General features: G+C 46.9%; 1 protein-coding gene across 7 annotated transcripts in view; it reads right to left on the reverse strand.

Moving 5' to 3' along the window:
* Positions 1-344: 344 nt before the first annotated feature.
* The window catches only part of STON1 (stonin 1), a 49,307-nt gene continuing 24,311 nt past the window's right edge, over positions 345-25,340 (reverse strand). For 2 of the 7 annotated variants that reach the window (XM_051829155.2, XM_070067928.1), the window contains exons 2-5: positions 17,354-17,564; positions 14,789-16,753; positions 6,517-6,719; positions 345-3,169 (exon numbers count right to left, since the gene is read on the reverse strand). In XM_051829155.2, coding sequence (XP_051685115.2) covers positions 3,095-3,169; positions 6,517-6,719; positions 14,789-16,706 — 2,196 coding nt within the window. In that variant the 5' untranslated portion in view covers positions 16,707-16,753; positions 17,354-17,564 and the 3' untranslated portion in view covers positions 345-3,094. 7 annotated transcript variants of the gene reach the window in all.

Here is a 25,340-nt window from a genome sequence, read left to right on the forward strand (position 1 = left end):
CTCCGAATTCTCATTGGAACTAGTTCTAACATCTTTCAGGTTTCCTCATTAGCTCAGGAGTTCAGTAAAATCTTAGGCATACACTCACTTCAGATCTTAGTGAGTCATGACTACACCCTCTTTTAGAAATCCTTTGTTATTTACATCAATTACAGCTTGCTGGTGTTATTTTTCCAGCATATGCCAAGATGTCATGTTCTCCAGCTCCTTAATAGTGAAGCTGTGTACCTAGGCCAGACGGAAAGTCAATTGTTTAAGGTTATTGAAATTGATTTGATACCTTTATAAAAAAAAATAGCCCCAGGCCTTGCAAAAGAAGCTAGAAGTCCACAGCATGGCAAGAATTATTTGAAATACATCTTTAATTTTAGAAAAATCAATATGCAATCTACAAAATACTTTGTTACATGATTATTAAGGCTCCATCTGTTTTATCTTTGTATGCACAGGACACAAAAATCGTAGCTTGAGCAAAACATAACAGCCACTGTGAAGGAAGGCCCTCTAACTGAATTTATCAGAAAAAACAAAGGCTGCATCACAAGTAGAGGGCCAGACGGAAGTAAAACCCTAGAACCATCTAACTTGCACGCATCAGGTAAGAAGCTCCAGCCTTTGCCTGCATGCTGGAAAGCACCTTTCCTTCATCCCTTCTCGGAAACGTGCTGAAGTCCAGATCTGCACGACTAAGCACATCGTGATCAATCCTGATCTGTGCTCAGGTGACCGGAGCAGAACAAGGAGAGAACCACTGGACACCACTGAGTCAACTCCTTGCACCTGGGCCCTAGTGCCCGTCCAGTGACGGACTCCACTCCACTCCCTGAAGTAGTGATCCGGAGTGAAATGCCAGGAAAGGCCGCTCTCTTCCTCAGCTCCCAAGGAACGAACCTCCCTTCAAAGCAGTTTTTCACTATTTACTTTCGGCCACGGGAGACTCTCCTTCTTAATTGCTAAGTCTAAGTGGACTATGGCAGTAGCCACGTCTGACTTCCTGCCACTTCTCGATCAGAAGAATTGTATTAAAAAGCCTCTCCTTCCACAGAATGTTAATTAACACTAAGTAATGAATATTTAAGGTCCTAATAGATGTGCAAATTAACAATTATGCGGTAGCACCCCGCTGTTAACGCTATGAACCTTCGCAGGGCTGCAGAAACTCAACTCTAGAGCTTTGGTCAGTCTGTTGCTGCTCTGTTTTCAAGGCTGAATCCTGAGACCCTAGCAGACACCAGTGAACCCGCGAGGCCCAGGGGCGATTCACTGAACTTTTCGCTGCATTTATTTTGAAATATAAATATTCATTCCGTTCATCTGAACCAGACCGCGCGATCTCTCCCCAGCAAGATGCCACGGAGCACTCTCAGAAAGCAAGGGCAGCCATCAACCCAGCAGGCTGCGCTGGGCTGGCCTCCAGATGTGCTCTGAGCAGGCGAAGTCCCCCTGAGGGTGCCCACGCCAGACAATATTAAAAGATGGTGGGATTTTCAGGAAGGGCGCGTGCACGCACAGCTTTGCCCTCCCAGACATCAACAGGGAGTCTTGAGCGTGTGGCAATGTGAGCCTTGCACCGAGTGAGGTTAGGGAGCAACGGGATTCATTTTAACTGCTGGCTTCTGCATTCTTTGCCTTCACAGAGAAGCCAACAAGTCTGCTGATGGATAAGGACCATCATAAATGTTTGTTTTAATCTGTTTTTGAACAGACTGAAATGAATGTAATACAATATTAACTAAAACATATTACATAAGTTCTACAGGCCGACCAGTAAATGTTGCTCGGAAGAACATTCTATCAGGTTTGATTAGAAACGAATCTAGTAAATGAAGAAAGAGATCTTACTCAGAATTCAGGTTCAACATAAATGGAAGTTGTATTAATACCACAGGGAAGAATTTGTTTTTCAGGCCAAAAATACCTAGAACATAGATTCCATAGCATTTACAATTCTGACCCCTCACTGCCAATACTGAAACTCTAAATAGCTGTAACTGAATACCATTGGCTTTTCATCAGAAATCAAACAATTCTAGTCTTCTACCTAACTCTGAAGAGTAGCAACATCCCTGCTTGGCATTCTAGGTAAAATAATCTAGTGTTTCACTTTGCTCATCTTTGGAAGAAAAATACTCTAAATTAAGCAGCATTAGCATAAAAGAGAACTAGCATAAAATAATCATAATATGATTTAGACTTCTACTCAAAAGAAGCTTTGTTGATTACAAATAATACGTTATCAAAATACAGTCTTGAAATCGCTACTTTTGGAAAACAATATCCATGAATTTTAAAAAGTCATCTTTAATGTACATAAATATTTCACGTAGTGGCCAATACTCCAAAATGCATCCTGAAAGGAATCGCACCAAGCAAAAAGCAGTAAATCTTAGTGACTCACACTCAAGTACGTATTATCAACAGAAATGGCTTCTTTGCAGCCCACACCATACAGATTTCCAAAATGATAATAGGGTAGGGGAAAGGCAGGGACCCAAACACAGCCACGGTTACCTACCAGTGTGGTAAGGGGACAAGGAGATACATAATTCAAAGCCACAGATACCTCCAACTCTCCATTTCAGCCTGCGGTTTCAACACCATTCTACACCCAGCCGCATTTCAGAGACGAGCACGGGGAGAATTACGTACTTGCTTTGCGTCTCCGTGGACTGCCTTACCTGCTGGTACAGGTGCTGATAGCAAGAAGAGACTGGGGCTGAGGGGTATTAAACACAGCACCTGTGTAATGCGGACTGCGAAACAATCAGCCCCCGGGCCCCCAAAACTCAAAACCCTTCAGCCACACTGGCTGCCAGGCCACACGTCCAAGAACAGTGCCTTTGAGTTTTAGGAGGAAGCAGAGCGTCACACAAGCACAGACACAGCTTAGATCAAACCCCTAGGGCAAAAACACATCAGAAGCACAAAACACAGGTGGTTCGGTTGTAGGTCTCAAACTTCTCTAACACGGCTTTCGGGTCTGTCCTCAGCCTGTCGTGCAGAACTCCCGTCCGAGGTGCAGCGGCAGAACTTGGTGTGGCTTCTGTGACTTGCAGATATGACCAGCGTGACATCACTCTTTCCCTTTGCTACCCTACTGAGTTACACAGTCGCCAGCTTTATCCGGGTCTTCTCCTTCGATTTTAACCCATTTCTTTTCTATTTCAACCTGTTACGCAAAAGCAAAACACAGGCAGCATTAACAAATGCAACACAGCACTAGTCTCTCTTCAGTCCTGCTTTATACACAAGGACAAGGACTGCAGCCACCTCCCTCTTGGGCCACACACACAGCCCACCCACCCTCCTGTGCCAGCCCCGTACGGAGGCACTCTGCTACCACTGTGCACCACAGAGCCCCCCAGATCCTGCCCTCTAGGGTGAATTCTTGAAGAGGACTGGCCCATTCTTCTCTTCTGTGTGTGGCCCCTAACACACATGGGAGACCCAGATGAAGCTCCTGGCTCCTGGCTTTGGCCTGGCTTAGCCCTAGTAGTTGCAGCAGTGGATGGAAGACCTCCCTTTGTCTCTCCCTCTCTTTTTGTAACTCTGACTTTCAAAAATAAATAAATAAATCCTTGAGAGAGAGACAGACCGACCGACCGACCGACCTAGACTGAGTTCCTGGCTCCTGGCTTCACAGCCGGGTCCAGACCCAGCTGTTGTAGGCTTTTGGTGAATGAACTAATCAAAGGGAGATCTCCCTCTCTTCTTTCTCTTTCTCTTTCTCTCTCTCCCCCCTCCCTCTCTTCTCTCTGCCTATCAAATAAAATGAAAATAATTTTTTTAAAATATTGCCTATTAAGTAAAATGAAAATATTTTTTTAAAATATTATGTTAAATAATTTTGAGCTGTTCCCTGAAACTGTCTGAAACTGGCACATCTTGTGGCTAAGAAAGCAGGTGTATGGGCCGGCGCCGTGGCTCACTAGGCTAATCCTCCACCTAGCGGCACCGGCACACCTGGTTCTAGTCCCAGTTGGGGCGCCGGATTCTGTCCCGGTTGCCCCTCTTCCAGGCCAGCTCTCTGCTGTGGCCAGGGAGTGCAGTGGAGGATGGCCCAGGTGCTTGGGCCCTGCACCCCATGGGAGACCAGGAAAAGCACCTGGCTCCTGGCTCCTGCCATCAGATCAGCGCGGTGCGCCGGCTGCAGCGCGCTGGCCGCGGCGGCCATTGGAGGGTGAACCAACGGCAAAAGGAAGACCTTTCTCTCTGTCTCTCTCTCTCACTGTCCACTCTGCCTGTCAAAAAAAAAAAAAAAAAGAAAGCAGGTGTATGTGCAGTCTCCATGTGCACCCCCAGTTCAGCCACATCTCATACCTACATACCAAGGGTTACAGGTCAGATTCCCAAAAGGCAGACTCTGAGGGAGATTCGTGTGCACAAAGCTTCCTGGAGCAGGCTGCTAGGGTCTACATTGCTGAGGGCAGAGTGATGTGGAGGCAGGGAAGGAAACAGAAGGGCAGAGGGCGGGCCTGTGCTGCCAAGGCCGCATAATAAAAGCTTCAGTCCATGACCCGGGATGGCTGAAGCTGGGCTGCTCCTGCAGAGTTAGCCCAAGTCATGCCAAGAGGTCCTTTGGTGGATGGACACCATCACTGGACACTGGCTGACTCCAGACAGGGACGTGACCTTGGACAAGGCTGCCCTCTGCAGCCAGGGCCCCTCTGGCCGCTGGGGCCTCAGTCACTAGTGCTGGTAGGCTGCACAGGGCAGATGGACACGTCGTTAACATTATCAATAGGAAAAAAAAACTCACAAGACCCAATCAAAACATCTACACAAATGGCCACAAAGGAAAAAGAAATTCTGGCTTCTCTTACTATATTTTAGGATCACCCGTTGGTGTCAAGGTCATCTTACACAAGCACACTATGTTTAATAGGAATAAATGGTAGAAAATCAGAATGGCCTTAATCATCACTGAGATTCAAGCAACAGGTAGACTGGGAAATGCTATGAGAAAGTGTAAAATGTTGCTCATGTGCCAGATAAAAAGAAAACAGATGCATTCTAACCTTAACCACCACCTGTTTGATTTCTGTAATGCAGAAATATTTTCAAATTACAAACATTTTTAGCCAACACTAGCAACGTATGTCATCATTTTAAGATGGGAAATGTGTGGCAGATGTTGTCAATATATCTCTTAACCTTAGGTATCTATTAACCTCAAAGATGGAAAGAAAACACAAATTTGGGAACAGATCAAGGTGGATGTTACTCTAATGCAGTTAGCCTAATAATGCAGATCAGTTGACAGTGACTCATTTTCATTTTATTGGAAACATGGAGAGATCCCTCTGCTGGCTCACCGCCCAAATGCCCCCAACAGCCAGAGGTAGGAGAAACCAAAGTCAGGGTCCCAGAACCCAGTCCAGGTCTCCCATGTGGGTGGCAGGAACCCAAATACTTAAGCCACCATCTGTTGCTTCCCAGAGTATACATCAGCAGGAAGCCGGACCGGAACCAGAACGGCAGGGCCTCAAATCCGGCACTGCATTATGGGATGCAGGCAAGCAGCAACTCCACCACTGCCCCACACAGCTGCCCCAGCGGTGAACACAGGAGTCTCTGACGGAGTAACTGATGCCCCTCGGATCCTGTGCCCCAAGGAACTGACAGGTGTTTCACCTGCACACACCCCACCTGGCAAGATTTCACGGCGTTGGACTAAACCAGGCCAAGTAGCAAGCTTACTTAACAAGCTTCTTTATTATAAGACTTCTCAGAACCTTCATTCAACTCTAATTTCTGGCATTCCTCAACTTACTTTTTCTTAAATACTTATACAGGGAATACGTTCCACAGAACACATGTTGACAAACGCTCTTCTAATATGATAGCTTTCGTTATAAATCTGCTTCTAAAATATGAATTTGATTTCTATGCCCTATTTCCTCACTGAGTAGTCCCCCTTCTCTAAATGAAGGGGAACAGCTAAGCTCCATGGTGAGCAGGTTAATATGACTGAGCTCTTGTCTCAATCAGGTATCATCACACACGCACACACACACACATGCACACATATGCACACACTCACATGCACATACACACTCAAACACATGCACACACGCACTACTCACATACACCCACAGGTACACACTCACGTGCACATATACACACATACACACATGATCAACACATGCACACACATATGCACACTCACACACATGCACATACACACTCACACACATGCACACACTCACACACACACTACTCACATACACCCACATGTACACACTCACGTGCACATATACACACATACACACATGTACACATGCTCAACATATGCACACTCACACACATACACATACTCAAACACATGCACACACTCACACACACATGCACTACTCACATACATCCACATGTACACACTCACGTGCACACATATACACACATACACACATGCTCACACACATGCACACTCACACATATGCACACAAGGTCGTGTAAGAGGGCAAAGCAGTGAGAGCTCTGAGAGCCCCCACCTGAACCCAGGGTCTGTGGGCGTACCTGGACATTGTAGCAGGCTCGCTGGTGGACATGTTTCTGTGGCTGGACATCACTCTCCACCCCTAGAGACCGGACCTCTGTCCTGGAGGCACAGGTGTCAAGCATCACAAACTGCACAGTAGCGAATGGATACCAGTCAGAGGGGATCTCCTGGTCTGACCCAAGTTCTAGTTTGTAGGACAGACAATGGGGATGATCAGGACCTCGGGGGAGAAAAGAAATCAAATGGTCAAAATACTTCCATGGCCACTGAACACTGCTCTAGAACATAACAAGCACTCACCTCCTTAATAAGCAACTCCATTAGCATCACAGGGGGACAAATTCCATTTAAACAACATCCCATCAAAATCCACAGTTTTGTACAAACTAGAAGGGAGTCTGTATTTCTTAAATGTTTGCTTTAAAAGAGTATAATCTTCGGCCGGCGCTGCGGCTCACTAGGCTAATCCTCCGCCTAGCGGCGCCGGCACACCGGGTTCTAGTCCCGGTCGGGGCACCGGATTCTGTCCCGGTTGCCCCTCTTCCAGGCCAGCCCTCTGCTGTGGCCCGGGAGTGCAGTGGAGGATGGCCCAAGTGCTTGGGCCCTGCACCCCATGGGAGACCAGGAGAAGCACCTGGCTCCTGCCATGGGATCAGCGCGGTGCGCCGGCCGCGGCAGCCATTGGAGGGTGAACCAACGGCAAAGGAAGACAAAGGAAGACCTTTCTCTCTCTCTCTCTCACTGTCCACTCTGCCTGTCTAAATAAATAAATAAATAAAAGATTTTTTAAAAAAAGAGTATAATCTTATTACTGTATATGTGCATAAATTAACTCCTAATATGTTTTCAATTTTAAGTATTACAAAGTTTTAACTAAAATACAAAAGCAATATTTATAATAAGCACATTTGGCAATAATGTGCTTGAGGCCTGCAGAAACTTCTTTCTCTCTAGTAGCCTGAATGAACCCCTCCAAGAATTCTTTATTAACTCATTACGCTACCATGCAGCTTATTTGCGGACAATGCAAAGACAAACTTCAGCCCAAATTAAGTCATATTATGAAAAAATTCTGTTTTTTAAAAGTGGAAAACTTAATGAAATTTTATTATATTTCAGAAAATATTTTGGGTCAAGAATTTTCTCTTTCACTAGGACAGCCTATGTTTCAGCACCGTCATTCTCATCCGTCCTTCTGAGAAGCTGTGATTGGAGCAGATGTACAGTGCAGAGATGGGCATATTGGACTTCAGTGTTTCAATGTAATATTTGTTTCCACTCCATTCAGCTTGCCATTTGTCAAGCATCCAGACTATGCCAGGCCAGGCTCTGGGCCAGACCCGGCGACACTGGATACACCCTGATTTTAGGTGGAATCGTAAAATGTGTGAGTGTTATAATGGAACACAAAATATCTTCACTGTGAGCACTGCAGTGACTTTATAAATGATCCATGATCCTGTTGCATGGTTCATAGCATCTACATACCCAATGCAGCTGTCTTCACTTAAATAAATATGAGATGGCAGTCATTTCAAAAGCTATATTAAATTATTGTACCACTGACACATCTCAAGAAAGAACATTTTCATCAGAATATAGCTTTAGGCACAAAAACAAGAGTTGAGAGGATTTCACTTAATTCTTAAAAGATAAATTGCCTTTCATTATTTATAACCCGTTTCTTGTCGAGACACTAATGGAATTCTATGGCTGTAAAAGGCCTTGAGAAGTCATCCATCAACGAAGCAGCAGACGCTCAGTAGCCATCTCCACACCAATGCCCAGGGTGGGACAAGGTGGCCTCCAAGGCCCTCTGCAGTGGTAACTTCACTGACCCTCACATGTGCCCGAGTCCACAAGCCATCACCTTGCCAGCCTGCCAAGTCCTTGCACACAGTTAACGCAGGCTTTGGGCCCGTGATGGCCCCGTGGTGACGAACACAAACCCTGAACCCAGACTGCCCAGGTCCAGTCCCTGCTCTGCTGCTCAGGGGCTGTGTTATCCCCAAGCCCCAGTCTCCTCATCCGAAAACAAGGGTGACAACCCTTGAAAGGGTGCTGTGAGGACAGAGCAGTTGGTGCAGAGCGACACGCTCCTCCAGGCTGGCACACAGGGTCGCTCTGCAAGTGCTATTCATCTATAAGCCCGCTAGTGTTTTTTAATTACTCTAAGTTTTCTAATAAAGGGACTGTGGATTCCACACATTTAGATTGGAGATGATCTGATTTAAGAAAAACAATTTTTGGAAGTTTTGCAGCAAACACTGAAGAAAAGAAATTCAACCCCAGTTGAAGACATAGTACTTCAAAAGAAAAATCTTTTGCTGCTTTCCTAAAAAACTGGTAAAAGACAAAAGAGAGCATTTTTCCCTTTCAAGTTTTATTTTTTATGACTTTTGAAAACTCTAAATACTCTGCAGTGTCTAATAATAACACGCTCCCTCTGGACTCTGAGCTCCGTGAGAACAGATATCATGGCTGTCCCTAGTACAATGTCTGGCATGTTTGGAGCGCAACAGAGATTTGATTAATTCACAAATTAAATGAGTTAAGACAGGCAAAAAGCATGTGACCAGACTGACCACCAGGGGGCACACTCGGGCTTTGGTAATTGTTACACTCCCACCACAGCTGCTGGTCTTAGGACAGGGGTGGCAAATCACAAAATCTTAGGACTGTTTGCTATCCAATCCTTATTGAACCAAAATCCGTCACATCTGAAACAACCGCTGAGGGCCGAAGGACATAGTGGTCAGAGAACGCCACAAGGGGAGAGGAGAGAAGTAACCAATGCGTTGACGACACAGCAGAGGCAACTGGGTCAGTCAGACACGGATGCAGTCAGAAACTGTCTAATTCTGAGCCACTATTTACCCCTCTCCTTCTCCTTCCTTCTTTCTCTCCTTCCTTCCCCCAACAAAGCCTGGCCCCCTCTGGAGTCCTTCACACTTTAGTAAGAATGAGCCTGGGCCATCTTCTTTGGCAAATGAAAGACCACCCCCTGCTGAAGGAGCTTTAAGACTGAGGAGCTGGTAGGAGAGACATTTAAAGGACCAGTGGTCCCTCCCATGGAGAGCCAGTGCCCTGCCACTCAGACATGGTTTAATGGAGAATACACCTGCCAGAGAGTGCTCTGGAGAGAGCTGAGAGCTGAGCATGCAGTCTGTATTCAGACAGGGCTTTTAAGGGAATGGGCTCTAGTTCTCCCCACCACCACCACCACCCGCCTAGGACTAAGGGTTTGCTGAGTGTGCATTAGGTGAAATTCCTCCCAGAGTTTCACTACTCAGTGCTGTCAGAGTGGGGAGCCCATCTGGGCTGGGCAGAGGAGCGGAGGAATGAGTCTGCCTAGGGGACCACACCCCACTGCACAGAACAAGCAGGTCAGCAGCTCTCCATCCTGGCTGCATGGGAGAGCCCTTCCCGGGGGCCTCACCCCCAAGTCTGACCCTAAAGGAGGTACAGGTTGAGTGTCCCTGATCCAGAAGGTGCGAGGTAGGAAGTCAGAAATGAGCCTGTGGGTGCGAGAGGGGCCTAAGGGAAACGCAGCACCTGCAGAAGCTCCCTTGGGAAGCAGCCCCGTATTTTACACTACACAGTCCTGCCCGGACCCTGATCACTTTCCAGGTGGTCTCAGCCTTCCCCCAGGGAAAGCTCTCCAGGATAATCTTTTCTCCAAAGGGGTTGCACTGAGCAATAGAACCTTTACATCCTTCCCTTCCCCAGGCCCTCTAGGGGAGGCTCCTCTGCCCAGCCCAGAGGGGCTCCCCACTCTGACAGCACTGAGTAGTGAAACCCTGGGAGGAATTTCACCTAATGCACACTCAGCAAACCCTTAGTCCTGGGGTGGAGGGGGGGTGGACTAGAGCCCATTCCCTTAAAAGCCCAGTCTGAATACAGACTGTGTGCTCAGCTCTCAGCTCTCTCCTGAGCACTGTCTGGCAGGTGTATTCTCTCCATTAAACCATGTCTGAGTGACAGGGCACTCGCTCTTGGATTCTGTCCCATCCATTCTCAGGGATGCCCTACCCCATTAAACCTACTACCTTGCTTACCACTGCTCTCTGTCTCATGTCTGAATTCTTTCTTGTGTGAAGAACCTACCCCACCCATCTTGACTAACAAAGTGTTTCAGATTTCAAGTTTTTTTTTTTTTTTTTTTTTTGACAGACAGAGTTAGACAGAGAGAGAGAGACAGAGAGAAAGGTCTTTCTTCCATTGGTTAAACCCCCCAAATGGCTGCTAAAGCCGGCACGCTGCGCTGATCCAAAGCCAGGAGCCAGGTGCTTCCTCTTGGTCTCCCATGCGGGTGCAGGGCCCAAGCACTTGGGCCATCCTCCACTGCCTTCCCGGGCCACAGCAGAGAGCTGGACTGGAAGAGGGGCAACCAGGACAGAATCCGGCACCCCAACTGGTACTAGAACCCTGGGTGCCGGTGCCACAGGCGGAGGATTAGCCAAGTGAGCTGCGGCGCTGGCCAGATTTCAAGTATTTTTAATTTGGGGAATTTGCATATATACAATGAGAGATCTTGGGGATGGCACCCAAGTGTAAACCTAAAATATATTTATATTTCACATATACCTTGTACACATGGCCTGGCAGTAATTTTATACAATATTTAAAAATAATTTTGCACATAAAGTTCCATGGCACAGAATTTTCCATTGGCAGTGTCAGGTTGGTCTCAGAGTTTCAGATTTGGGGGCATTTCTGATTTCAGATTTTCAGAGCAGGGTGCCCAACTTGTTTATGTTTCAAGCTCTAAGGATTTTAACATGCAGCCAAGCCTGAGAAACTGGCTTAGAGGTTAGACAAATGAATGACGTGGGCCTCTGGCCATCTCAGTTTACGGCACCATCACCCACCTATTCGCCAAAGCAAGGTGCCCTGAGCGCGGTCCTCTCCCCCTCACCCAGGAGCTCCCCGTCTGGACTCTCCGCCCCCACCGCCCTTGCTCACAGCTCCACTGCTCTTGCCCTTGCCCTTGCTCGGCCAGCCTCCCTGATACTGCCCAGGCGCTCCTCCTCTGCCTGCCTTCCCAGAGCGAGAGAGGAGTCTCTCAGCTGCTCCCGGAGACACCCTCAAGCCCTGTGGACTGCCAAACCCCAGCACGGCTCACAGGGTCTGAAGATGCGCTAGTTCCTCTCCACCTCTCCGCAGACCCTCAGGCTGCTCCCCTTGGTGGAATCCTCCTGCCTCTTCCGTGCCCAGCTAGTCACCAGCTCAGCCACCAGCTCTGCAGCAATGCCTGCCGTAGTCCCAGGGCACCACCAGCCCCTTGTCTGGGATCCCTGCTGTGAACGCTGGAGCAGGGAGGAACAGCACGCTGGGTGCCTGGGGAGTTTCTGCTGGGGCCGCCTCACCTACTGCACTGTTAGGCTGCTGGGGAGCAGGGCTCATGTTTGAGTTTCTGTCTCCCCCGCATCAGCACAGACCGTACACCGAGAGATGTAGCAGACGGCTGTGGAATGAATGTGTAAATGAGCAAGCCCTCCTCTCAATAAATTCTTGATGACTCAATCAGCCAACTGCGCCATTCATTCTGGGAAAACGCAGTGCTATCATCGACAGGATCATCTTCCCAAGGAGCTTCCTATGTTGTTCTACATAGAAAATTTACAGAGATCATTGGTGTGGGTTCTCGGTTGGAAAAGTACGTGCAGCTCCCTGGCCAGGTCTAGCTGAGTACTTAGCTTCTCCTGCTCCAAGCACAGGGCAGCGATGGGCTCCCAGTGGGCTCCTCTTGCCCCTCTGTCCCCACCCACACAAGCCAGCAGGCTGAACCTTCTGGGCTCCTCTCTCAGAGCCGTAATTCTTACTGCAAACCTATGCAAAAAACTACGGCTGGCCTTTTATCTCAGTGCCAACAGCCATCTCTAGAACCAAAGGGAGGCCAGCGCCTGCGGCTCACTAGGCTAATCCTCCGCCTAGCGACGCCGGCACACCGGGTTCTAGTCCTGGTCGGGGTGCCGGATTCTGTCCTGGTTGCCCTTCTTCCAGGCCAGCTCTCTGCTGTGGCCAGGGAGTGCAGTGGAGGATGGCCCAAGTGCTTAGGCCCTGCACCCCATGGGAGACCAGGAAAAGCACCTGGCTCCTGCCATTGGACCAGCGCGGTGCACCGGCCGCGGTGGCCATTGGAGGGTGAACCAACGGCAAAGGAAGACCTTTCTCTCTGTTTCTCTCTCTCACTGTCCACTCTGCCTATCAAAAAAAAAAAAAAAAGAACCAAAGGGAAATTCTGGGAGTCAGGTTATCACTGGGGCCCGGGGAGGTCTCTAGTGCCACAGGGTCCCCCCAGGTATTCCAACCCGCCTGACCGCCTACCTTTCTTCTTGTTTAGCAGAGTGAAAGCCAATGCTGTCAATTCGGTTAAGCCCTCTGGCCTAACTGCAGCACAAAGAACTTCCAGAACAATCATCTGGAACCTCAAGCCCTCAGAACTGATTTCCCCTGCATGAAGATGACCTAAGAGGTGTTTACACTGCCTCTCCAGCCAAGCCATGAAAAAGGCAGGAGGCGTGATTCTGCGGGTTACGTCCTGGAAGAGGCTGACCTTGCGCTTTTCACACTGGGGTTGACCAGCAGGCTCCCCTGGAGGCCATCCATGGTGACCATGCCACACCATCCCCAGCTCGCCCTGCCCCAGGTCTAACCTGGCCTTGCTGTTCCTGCTGTTCCTGGAGTCACGAGAATGCCACAGAGTGGAACTGATTTGAGTGAAGGAGGCTGTGGGCATCAGGGAGGAGACAGCATGGGGTCATCCCTGCCACACAGAGGCCTGTGTCTCTCACCCGCTGAACCCTGCCCATGGCTCACTCGTCAATCAGTTGGCAGATGTGACACCAGGGTCCATGGCCTCCAGGCTGCCATCCATGATGCCCATCAAGTGTACCGCGGGCTGGGCCTTGCTCTTCCTGCTCCGACGTCTGCATGGTCCTCACCCTGGATACACATTAGGTTCACCAGGGGAGCTCTTAAAACCTATGGGGACACGAGGCCCTCCTCCAGCGATGCCAGTCCAGGTGGAATGGGGAGGGGCCTGAACATCACGACTATTTGAAAGCTCTCAGGCTACTCGAAGGCACACTCAGGGCGCAGGAACTTCTATGGACACCTCCAATAGCAACGCTTCCTCTGAACGCCTCAGTCGCAGGGGAGCTTAGATCCCCCTCCAGGGCTAGAGCAGCTGTGCGCGCTTTGGAGACAGGGATCAGGTCTGATTCATCTCTAACCCCGGTACTTACGCAGTACTAGGTACTCAGCACATGCCCACTAAAGGGTTCACTGAATCAATGAATGAATGAACACATCGGCTCACATCCCCCAGTCCAGCTCCTCAGCCCAGTGTTCTGCCAGAAAAAACTCAACAGAAACAGGGCACAGTGCTAACTGCAGATTTTGCCTTTTTGCCACATTATATCATGCCCTGCCTTATCATAATATATTCTCCTATCTCACTATTCTAAAAATGCACGTGCTGCTGGGACTGTCTTCTCAAAGCTCTGGACTTCTAGAATGTTTTAATTGTAATTTTTTTAGTTAATTTTTAATGCTTACAAGATGTCTGCCTAATTCTAAAACAACCAGTGGAGACAGTCTAATGGGCTGGAACGTCTCCCGGGACCTCCTGGGGCCTGAGTGATAAGCTGACTCCTGGGATTTCCACTGGTCCTAGAGGTGGCCACCGGGATTGGGACATGTAGTTCATGTATCAGTTTGAAGAATTATGGCTCTGAGAGAGGAGCACAGAGGGTTCAGTAGGGACAGAGGGGCTGGGGGAAGTATGGAACCCCATTCCTGCCCTCTACAAAGAACCAAGTTTGAGTCAAAATGAAAAAAAAAAAAAAAGTAGCTTTAGTTCAAGGAACAGGCGGTTAAACCTAAAGACGTGGTTCTGGCTGAGAGTATCGGAGGTTCAGGGATGCTCAGGGATGATGGGTCCTACAGATGCACCAGGGAATTGAGCTATGTTAGAAACCTGGTTAGCATTTCAGCGGATGGGTTGATGTCAAGGAGCTCACCCACGGATGTTTATACATCTTCCCTTACTGCCAGCCACATCCACAACAAACTCCCAGCTGAAGATGGCATTTCTTATGATAGCAAAAGAAATGTAAAAGGTTAAACTCATCTGGTAGAAATAGGTGCAAAAGGAAACAATAACTCAGCAAGCATGGCCTCAGCCGACAGGTTGCCATCTGTGTCTGCCTCGTTCAACCTGAGGAGAATGCAAACGTTTAGGCAATTTCCCACACAAACCAACGGGCACTGCTGAATATTTACTAGAATTTTTATCGGGAAGCCGGTCTATCTTCCACACCACGGCCCGGTAGGCGCTCTCGTACTTGGCTGAGCCCACGGTGACCTGAATGACAGGTTCAGATTCAGGTTCATGTAAACTCCCCAGACATGCCCGGCGGTTCATCTTGGCTTTCAGGGACTTCTGCCTTTGGAGGTTCATGGTCCAGAGAGCCTTGATCCACTGCGACGGGACAGGAAAGTGAATCATCACATTGTCACAGGACATCAAGGAGCCGGCCGGGGATGATCTCTGAGCCAACGGGGCCATGTTGATGAAGGCCTGCAGTTCCACATATGCCCCCTGGACAACCACGACAGACTTCACAGAAAATGGAAGATCGTCCCCGTTATACAAGGTCTTGAAACGCATCAGCTCAAACCGGCAGGCATCCAGAGGTACAAACCTAATGATTCTTGATTGCTCAAATTCTTGTACCTTCACGCACTTATGAAAATGGTATTCAAGAATATCAATTCCCCTCTTTTCGGGGTTTTTCTCAAAATAGGATTCATCTCGTTTCTGCAGCTCAAGGTCATTCAAGGTTAAAAAGCAGTCCGCATTCCCATTCACAAAGCAGAGGCAACCGATTTGTGTTATCACTGTGCTTTCAACCAGTTTCCCTTCTCCTTTCGTGACTTTCCCCCAAAAGTTGTCCACAACTTCCAGGGTCAGCTCTTGCTCCTCGTAGCTCTTCTTTGGCTTTGGAAGGGCTGGCAGCTTCGTGAGCTCTTCCTCCACAGTGGTCAGAAAAGCAAGGAAGTCCTGGTAGTCCGTGGTGCCCAGCTTCAGCATCTGCTCCACGTCGGGCTCATGCACCACTTCTGTCTTAGAGTGGTACTTCCTCTTTTCTGTGTACGACACGTGTTCGATCTTCACCGTGTGGATCTTGCCTGCCACACTAAAGCTCTCAACTTTGGGTTCAGAGAGCCTGCACTGTGGATCGAGCTGCAGCTCCCTGAAAGGTCTCTCTAAGCCCTTCTCGTAATACATCTGCAGAATCCCTCCAGGTAAAACTTTCAGATAAATCGGTCCCCACTGCCGGGAGGACATCACGTTCTTCTTCTCGGGGATCCTCAGCATGAACGCCCACCCAGCTTTGGGCTGGCTCCTGAAGAGGGAACGGGGGACGAAGGAAGAGGCGGCGTCCTCGGCGTTCAGACACCGCACAGCCAAATCAAGGGACTCCTGATTCTCGGCTGACTGGAGATGTTCAAGCTTCTCGCAGATGTAGTTGAGTGAACACTTATTGAGGCTTTTTTGGTCAATAGGCATCTCCTTGTCCCTTGATGAGAATGTCTTTCTGCTTCCGGGGAGGTCAAGGCTGACCTGGGGAGCACCGCCTTCATCCTTCCAAAACGGACTTGAGAAAGCGCAGTCCTCATGAGAGTACCGAAACTGGGGAGCATCACTTTGGCACTCCTGGCTTTCGGCCTGGTGAGGGCTGGTTTCATTTGTTAGGCCTCCTCTGGGAGCTGGATGTGCATCTGAGTGCTCGCTGGGTAAGAAAGCATGGGATACACAGGTTGGTTTTGTAGGCGATAACGAGGAACCTGTTGTGAGTGGGCTGTTTGAAGAAGATTCTGGAATAGGGTAAAGTACATGAGTCCCTGCTTTGGGGATACCAGGAAAACCTGGGAAGTCTTTGGTAGGTGTAGAAAGAGGAGAGTTACTTGGAGGTCCTGGACTGAAGTAAAAGTCTACGATGGGAGAGGAAAGCGGGGTGCTGCTGGTAGAAGAAGCTCCACTGGGAAATTCCTTTGGGCCAGAAAGGTTCAGCTTAAGCCCATTGGGTCTACAGACACCTTGACTCTCCAGAGGTAAGCTCTTTGGCTTTTGAGAAGATTGAAAAGCAAGGTCATCGTCAAAGGTGACCCAGTTGCCTGGGTTCATGGAGCACATCTTTGCGGTCAGACTGTGGTCTTCTCAGGGAATTGGGAATGTTCTCTCTGTCAAAGGAGGAAGAGAAAATGGGGACATAAAACGAAAGGGAAAACTCAAGTTACTAGACGGTTTTGGTTCTAAGAAATATTCCAATGTAAAAGCAATCAGATTTACAGATTAACTGAGTTAAAAAAATGCTTAAAAGTGATAACTCTTTCGATAGTTGACTTTAAAAAAACCCAGCTCTAACTACATATTGTCTTCATGAGATTTGCTTTAGACTTAAAGATACACGTAGGCTAAAAGTGAAAGAATGGAAAAAGATATCCCATGGAAATGGAAACCAAAGCAGAGAAGGGGTGGCCACACTTGCATCAGATGGAATAGACTTTAAGTCAAAAACTGTCACAAGAGACAAAGAAAGATAGTTATGATACAAGGGGAAATTCACCAGGAAAATGTAACAACTACAAAGACATATGACCCCAACATCAGAGCACTCAAATACACAAAACAAACGCTGACAGAACTAAAGGGAGCAACAGATGGCTATACAATGACAATAGCGGATATCAATCCTCTACTATCAAAAAATACATAGAACATCCATCTAGAAGATCACGAAAGAAAGAGAATTGAGAACACTATAGACCAAATGGACCTACCAGACGTACTACAGAACATTCCACCCACAGCCACAGAATGCAGTGCCTGGAAGGGGCTGGCACTGCGGCATAGTTGGCTAAGCCTCCACCTGCACTGCTGGCATCCCATGTGGGCACCAGTTCAAGTCCCGGCTGCTCTACTTCCAATCCAGCTCTCTGCTATGGCCCGGGAAAGCATTAGAAGATGGCCCAAGTGCTTGGGCCCCTGCACCTGTGAGGAGACAAATAGGTTAATAGGCAGCCAGGATGGTCAGCTGGTAGAAAATTGGGGTTGCAAGATGCTTCCTTGTCCCAAACAGGTTATCTTCAGCAAGGTCAAAAAGTGCCTGCCTGCCCTCCTTGAAGGCTTCCAGTTTTACCATAAGAATAGCAAGGGAGTGGGGATTCCCTCCTCCTGAGCTCACAGTTTACCGTAAGCAAGTTACCCAGCCCACTCTTCTTCAGATAAGAGCAAGCCAGATAGGATAAAGATTGTGAATCGGGTCTGATGGGCTTCGTCCGGCCCTGTAACTGAATGTCAATCTGATTGTCAAGTTTTTTTCTCCAAAATTGTGCTTAAAAACCCACTGACACAAGTCACTTTGGAAGCCCCAGCTCCACGCCACCCTGGCTGGAGGTCTCTGACTCTTAAATCTCTCTGCATGTCCGCTTGGAAATTCTTCTTCCACGTGGAACAAAGAACTGAGGTAATAATATGTTCTCCGCTGACATTTCCCCATAGCACACCCATAGGGGAGACCCATGAGAAGTTCCTGGCTCCTGGCTTAGGATCAGCCCAGCTCCAGCTGTTGTGGCCATTTGGGGAGTGAACCAGCAGATGGAAGACCTTTCTCTCTGTCTCTCCCTCTATCTGTAACTCTCTCTCTCTCAAATAAATAAATAAAATCTTTATAAAATAAAGTGCACACAAAACATTCTCCAGAAGAGAGCACACAGTAGGTCACAAAATTAGTCATGTGTGTACGTATGTGTGTGAAAGAAACAAAGAGAGTGATAGAGAAAGGGAAAGTGACAGAGAAAGAGGGAGAAAGAGATCTTCCATCTGCTGGGTCACTGCCCAAATGGCCAAAGCTAGGAGCCCAGAACTCCATCCAGGTCTCCCACATAAGTGGCAAGGGTCAGAGCACAAGCACCAACTCTGCTGGTTTCCCAGGCACATGATCAAGAACGCTGGACTAGAAGCGGAGCAGTGGGAACTTGAAGCAGTGCTCATATGGGATGTGGGGGTTGAAGGCAGCTAGGCCACCTCACCGATCCCACAAGTCAACAAATTTAAGTGGACTAAAATTATACAGGTATCAATAGCAGAAAAAAACTGGAAAATTCACAAATATATGGAAATTAAACAATTAAACATAATCTTATGGAAACCAGTGGGTCAAAGAAGAAATCAAAAAGGAAATTGGAGAATATCTTGAGAAAAATGGCATGAAAACAGCACAGCAAAACATATGGGATGCAATAAAAACAGAACTCTCAGTAAAGTTTACAGTCACAAATGCCCACTTAAAAAAAAAGAAGAAGAAAGGGGCAAACACTTAGCACAGCATTTGAGCCTCCACATGGCATGCCTGCATCCCATCTGCTCCTGCTCCACTTATGCTTCCGGCTTCCTGCTAATGCACACCCTGGGAAGCAGCAGATGATGGTCCAAGTACTTGGGTGCAAGTACTTGGGAGACTCATTGAGTTTCAGGCTTCTGCCTTTATACTGGCCCAAGCCTGGCTATTGTGGCCATCCAGGGAGTGAATCAGCAGATAGATTCTCAATCCCTTTCTCCTTCCCTCTCTATCTCTGTCTCCTTCCTTCCCTCCTTCCCTCCCTCCCTCCCTTTCAAATAAACTGAAAATAAATACTTTTTTCAAAAAGGAAAAAAGACCTCAAAGAAATAGCCTAACTTTACACCTCAAGAAAGTCAAAAAAGAACAAACTATGCCCAAATTTAGCAGAAGGAAGAAAACAATAAAGACTAAGGCAGAAATAAATGAGATAGGGCTGGCATTGTGGTGCAGTGGGCTGAGCCCCTGCCTGCAACACCAGCATCTCATATCAGAGTGCCAGTTCAAGTCCCAACTGTTCCACTTGTGATCCAGCTTCCTGCTAATGTGCCTGTGTAAGTAGCAGAAGGTAGCCCAAATGCTTGGTTGCAGCCAGAGAGTGAATCAGAGGATGGAAAATTCTCCCTCACCTCTTCCTCCTCCTCCTCCCTCTTGTCTCTCTCCCCCACCCCACTTTTCAAATAAATTATATAATAATAAAGAAATAAGACAAAGAATGGAAAAAATCGATGACAGTGAGAGTCTTTTCAAAAAGCTCAACAAAATCAACAAAACTCAAGCTACACTAAGAAGAAAAGAGTGAAATGAGATTAGAAATAAAAGAAGAGACAACTGATGCCACAGAACTAAAAAGGATTATAAGGGATGGCATGAACAGTCGCTTACCAACAAACTGGAGAACTTAGAAGAGACAGGGAAACTCCTTGAAACACACAATCTACCAAGATTGGATCATAAAGGAATCGAACATCTGAATTGTCATAACTAGTAAGAAGGTTGACTCAGTAATCAAGAAGCCTTCAACAAAGAAAAGCTCAAGACCAAATGGCTTCACAGCTGAATTCTACTGAATATTCAGAAAAACATTAATGCCAATACTTTTCAAAAAAATGAAGAGGCTAGAACACACCCAAACTCATTTTCTAATACTAGCAAATCAAATTCAATAGCACATTAAAAGGACCCCACACTGTGACCAAGTAGGATTTATCCATGGGTTGCAAGCATGGCTCAACACTGGAAAATCAACCAATGTCATATACCATATTTTTTTTAAAATTTTTTTTTTGACAGGCAGAGTGGACAGTGAGAGAGACAGACAGAGAGAAACGTCTTCCTTTGCCGTTGGTTCACCCTCCAATGGCCGCCGCAGCTGGCGCGCTGCGGCCGGCACACCGCGCTGATCCGATGGCAGGAGCCAGGAGCCAGGTGCTTTTCCTGGTCTCCCATGGGGTGCAGGGCCCAAGCACCTGGGCCATCCTCCACTGCACTCCCTGGCCACAGCAGAGAGCTGGCCTGGAAGAGGGGCAGCCGGGACAGAATCCGGCGCCCCAACCGGGACTAGAACCCGGTGTGCCGGCGCCGCTAGGCGGAGGATTAGCCTAGTGAGCCGCGGCGCCGGCCCATATACCATCTTAACAGAATGACAGATATAATTTACATGATCAACTCAAGTGATGCAAAAAAAATTGATGAAATTCAACATCCATTCATGACACAAACACTCAACAAACTCTCAACAAACTAGCAATAGAAGGAAATTACCTTAATATAATTTCCATATATGAATAGCCCACACAGCTAACATCATACTCAGTGTTGGAAGCCTGAAAATTTTTCTCTAATATAAGAAACAAAGTGCTTTGTTAAACACAGTACTAGAATTCCTAGCTAAGACAGTTAGGCAAGAAAAAGAAAAAAAGCCTTCCAAACCAAAATTGAAGAAGTAAAATTATCTCTGCTCATAGATTCCACCAAAAGCAATGTTAGAACTAATAAATTCAGCAAAGTCACAGGACATAAAATCAACATACAAAACTCAGTTGCATCTCTATACACTAACAATGAATCGTTCAAAAAGGAAATTAAAAAGACAAACCCATTTATTAAAAAAAAAAAGTAAAATCTTTAGGAATAAACATAACCAAAGAGGTGAAAGACTTGTATACCAGCAAGTATAAAATGTCACTGAATAAAGTTAAAGAAGACAAATAAATGTAAAGACACTCCATGTTCATGGATTGGAAGAATTAATATTGTTAAAATGTTAACATTCATTCAATGGAATTCCTATCAAGATCCCAATGACCTTCTTTTTTTTCCAAGGTAGAAAACAAAGTCTTATAGTTCATATGGGAACACAAAGGATTCTCAAATAGCAAATAGCAAAATGATCTTGAGAAAGAAGAACAAAGCTGGAGGTGCCACACTTCCTAATTTCTGAGCATATTACAAAGCTACAGTAATCAAGAGTGCCTTACCGGCATCAAGATAGACATTCAGACCAACAGAACAGAATAAAGTGCCCAGAAAGAAACCCAACACCAAATCAATGCTCAAATGATCCGTGACAAGGGTGCCAAGATTATATGATGACAAAGGTGTTCAGAAAACTAGATATTCACATGCAAAAGAATGGAAGTAGACTCTTACATCATACTCAAAAATCAACTCAAAATGGATAAAAGACCTAACCATTAGATCGAAAACTATAAAACTCCTCAAAGAAAACACAGAGTGAGGGGCTAGCACTGTGGCGTAGTAGGATAAACCTCTGTCTGCAATGCTAGCATCACATATAGGCACCAGTTAAAGTTCCGGCTGCTCCTCTTCTGATCGGCTCCCTGCTAATGGCCTAATAAAGCAGAAGATGGCCCAAGTGCTGTGGGAGACCTGGAAGAAGGTCCTGGCTCCTGGCTTGGGATCCTCCCAGCTCCAGCCACTGCAGCCATTTGGGGAGTGAACCAACAATGGAAGACCTCTCTCTCTGTCTCTCCCTCCCTCTGTCTGTAACTCTGCCTCTCAAATAAATAAATAAATCTTGAAAAAGAAAAACACAGAGTGAAATCTTCAATGTTGTTAGCAATGATTTCTGGGGTTCAACATCAAAGAACAAGCAACAATAGGCAAGCAGGACTACCTCCAACTAAAAGGCTTCTGCAAAGCAAAGGAAACATCAACAGAGAAAAAGGCAATATACAGAGTGAGGCAAAACACTTGAAGCCATACAGTTAAGGGATTCATATTCAAAATATAAAAGGAACTCAAACAACTCATCCTCAGGAAAACAACCCAATTAAAAAGTGGGCAAAAGACTTGAATAGGCATTTCTCCAAAGAAGATATCCAAATAGCCAATGAGTATGTGAGAAGTTGGTCAGTTTCAAGCAATCATCAGAGAAACCCACATCAAAACCTCAATCCTGTCAGAATGGCTGTTATTTGTTAAAAGGAAAATAACAAATACTGGTAAGGATGTGCAGAAGTTGAAACAGTTGTGCAATACAGGTAGGAATGTCAACTGGTGCACCCACTATGGAAGACAGTATAGAAATTCCTCAAAAAAATAAAAATAGAACAACCACGTGATCCAGCAAGCCTACTGCTACATATTTATACAAAAGAATTGAAAGCGTAATCTTGAAGAAATGTTTGACACCATTATCCAGGATAGCCAACCAACGGAAACAACCTAAATGTCCCCTGATGAGTGAATGGGTAAGGAAAATATGGTACACGCGCGCAAAGAAATATTACTCAGCCTTTATAAAGGTAGGAAATTTTAACACAGGCTGCAATATAGATAAACCTTGACCAAAGTGTGCCAAATGAAATATGCCAATCACAGCAAGGCACTGTATGATTCCACTCACATGAGGTATCTAAAGTTGTCAAACTCACAGAGCAGTAAGCAAAATGTGGTTGCCAAGGACTGGGGAGAGTAACAGGGAGCTGCTGTTCTCTGGGTATGGAGTCTCAGTGGTGCAGAGAAGTTCTAGAAATCTGCTGTGCAACAGTGTGCTCATAGTTACACTTAGCCTGCAGTGTACACTTAAACATGTATTAGAAGGATAGATTTCATGTTACATGCTTTTTTAACCCAGTAACTGTAATACTTTTGAATCAACCCAGTAGGTCTTTGAGTGATTATTATGTAGCCAGACCTTGTTAGTGCTGTGCAAAATACAGAATAAGATAAAAAAAAAATCCAGTTTATAATAAACTCATAACCCACTGACAGCACAAAATTATGTGAGCTTTATAGTTTAGAAACATTTTCAAATTCATGATCTCATTTATCAAAATGACCCTGTGAAGTGTATATCATTATTCCCATTTTGTAGCTGAAAATTACTTGGGTTTAGCTTCATTGCCTAAAGCCATCCAGCCAGTAAGAGATAGAACCAGGACTTTCTTTAATAACAGATTTTATTGAGGTACGCTTCATACACCATAAAATTTACCCTTTCAAAAAAAGCATACAACTCACTGGGTTTTAGTATATGAATAGTGTTGTGCAACTGTCACCATTATCTAATTGCAGAACGTTTTCATCACCCATAAAATGAACCCTGTATCTATTATAAGTTACCCTCCCTGCCTCCACCCCAATTCTCTCCTTCTTCCAGGCCCTGGGAACCACTAACCAACTTTCTGAGTCTATGAACTTGCCTATCCTGGAACTGCATAAAAACTGGATCATACAATATACGATTGTTTTCCTGCATCTGCCGTCTTTCACCCAACAGTGTTTTCAGTGTTCATCCATGTGTTACCACTTATCAGTCCTCCATTTCTTTTTATGGCGGAGTACTATTCCATTCTGTGGGTTATACCCATACTTGTTTAGCCATTCATCAGTTGATGGATGGCATCTGGTTTGCTTTGACTTTTCATTAAGGTATAACGCCACCATGAACATCTGAATTTAAGTTTTGTATCATCGTTTCTCTTGAGTATACATACAGGGGTGGAAAGAAATGGGATTGGAACCCAAGTCCCTTCATCCCACTCCGATACAACATCAGGTGTTGAACTCGTTCTAATTACCCCAAAGGCAGTGAGCTGTTGGGGTCCCAGCACTGAGCTGGAGTTGGGTGATGAACGGCACTGCTCTGCCGCCCGCCAGCTGTGTGCACACCTCCCGGCACATTCAGAATGATATCTGGGGTCCCTTTCCAAGCCTACGACAATTCTGGGTGGTCCACAGCCAATTGAAAATGTTTTCAAGTACAGAAATTGTGTTACCACTAAGTGCAGGGGCTCAGCGCTGGGACATGGACCCAGACATGCAAAGTGACAGAAAGTAAAACCCCATGAAATCTACTGATGTGAAAACTCAAAACCTGCTGGAATCAAGCCCCTGGGAACGGGCCAGCCTGGGCCTCCAGCCTGCTGTCACGTCTCCCCTAGTGGATAATGAAGGTTCAGCCGATGCGATCATTCAGGCTTGGAAAACAGCCAACACAAAGAGAGCGAGGGCCCGGGGCTCCGCGGGCGCCAGGGAGCTCGGTGTTCTCATTTGCTGCGTCCACACATTCCTGGTGTCACAAAAGCAACACCGGGCAGCAGCCCCGCCTGGCAGGCTCTCTGGAGGGCCCTGCACTGTCATTGCCCCGGGCTGAAGTGGTCACAGCACACGTTCCCCCTGGGAGCAGAGAGCACAGCATTTCAATGAGAGCCCGCCAGGAGGCTCAGCCGCAGCAGTATCTCTTCACCCACCCCCAGCCCACCCTGTGAGAAGGAATCCCGCCAAAGTAACTCCTTATATAGACAGGGCGCGAGACCGTGAAAATATTTACTCCAGTCAGGTTCATGAAAAAGAAAGGAAAAAGAGAAGAGCAAGAGCCCACCGAATCCCGCTCTGATCCACGCCAAACATTTTTGTCTCATCCGTTTTCCTGATAGCTTCCAAACTGAGAACAGTGGCGTTGCGTTCCTCAGCGTTCACTCATTGTGAGACAGACTGAATTCCGTCAGCCAGACAAAGCACACTTTACACAAACTTGCCGACCCAAATCTGGGCAAAGGGCACGCCTCTGCACCCCACCCACCCCATGCAGGCTCTCCCATGGGAGGCACATGCAAAGGGGATGGGAGTTTAATTAGGACGGATGGGAACCTGCATTGTGCCCGGTGGAGCCCGACCCTCGTCCCTGCTCCAAAGGCAGGAGGCTGAAGCTGCCCTGGAGGGAGCGGCTGACCCCTGGCTCCCCACGCTGTTTCCCAGCATGCTCCTCTTTCTGCTCTCTTGCCGCCTTTCTTCATCAATCCTTTCACCCCGTTTCCCTCCTGCTCTTCCTCTCTTGTCCTCCCTCTATATGACCTCACCCTTCCAGTCTGGTCTCACAGCCCCCCTGGATTCCCTGAGCCAAATTCAACAACTTCATGCAGTTCCATGCAGTTCTTTCTGGTCCTCTCCTTCCCTCC

The sequence above is a fragment of the Oryctolagus cuniculus genome, chromosome 2 (genome assembly GCF_964237555.1).
Source record: "Oryctolagus cuniculus chromosome 2, mOryCun1.1, whole genome shotgun sequence".
Classification (NCBI taxonomy): domain Eukaryota; kingdom Metazoa; phylum Chordata; class Mammalia; order Lagomorpha; family Leporidae; genus Oryctolagus; species Oryctolagus cuniculus.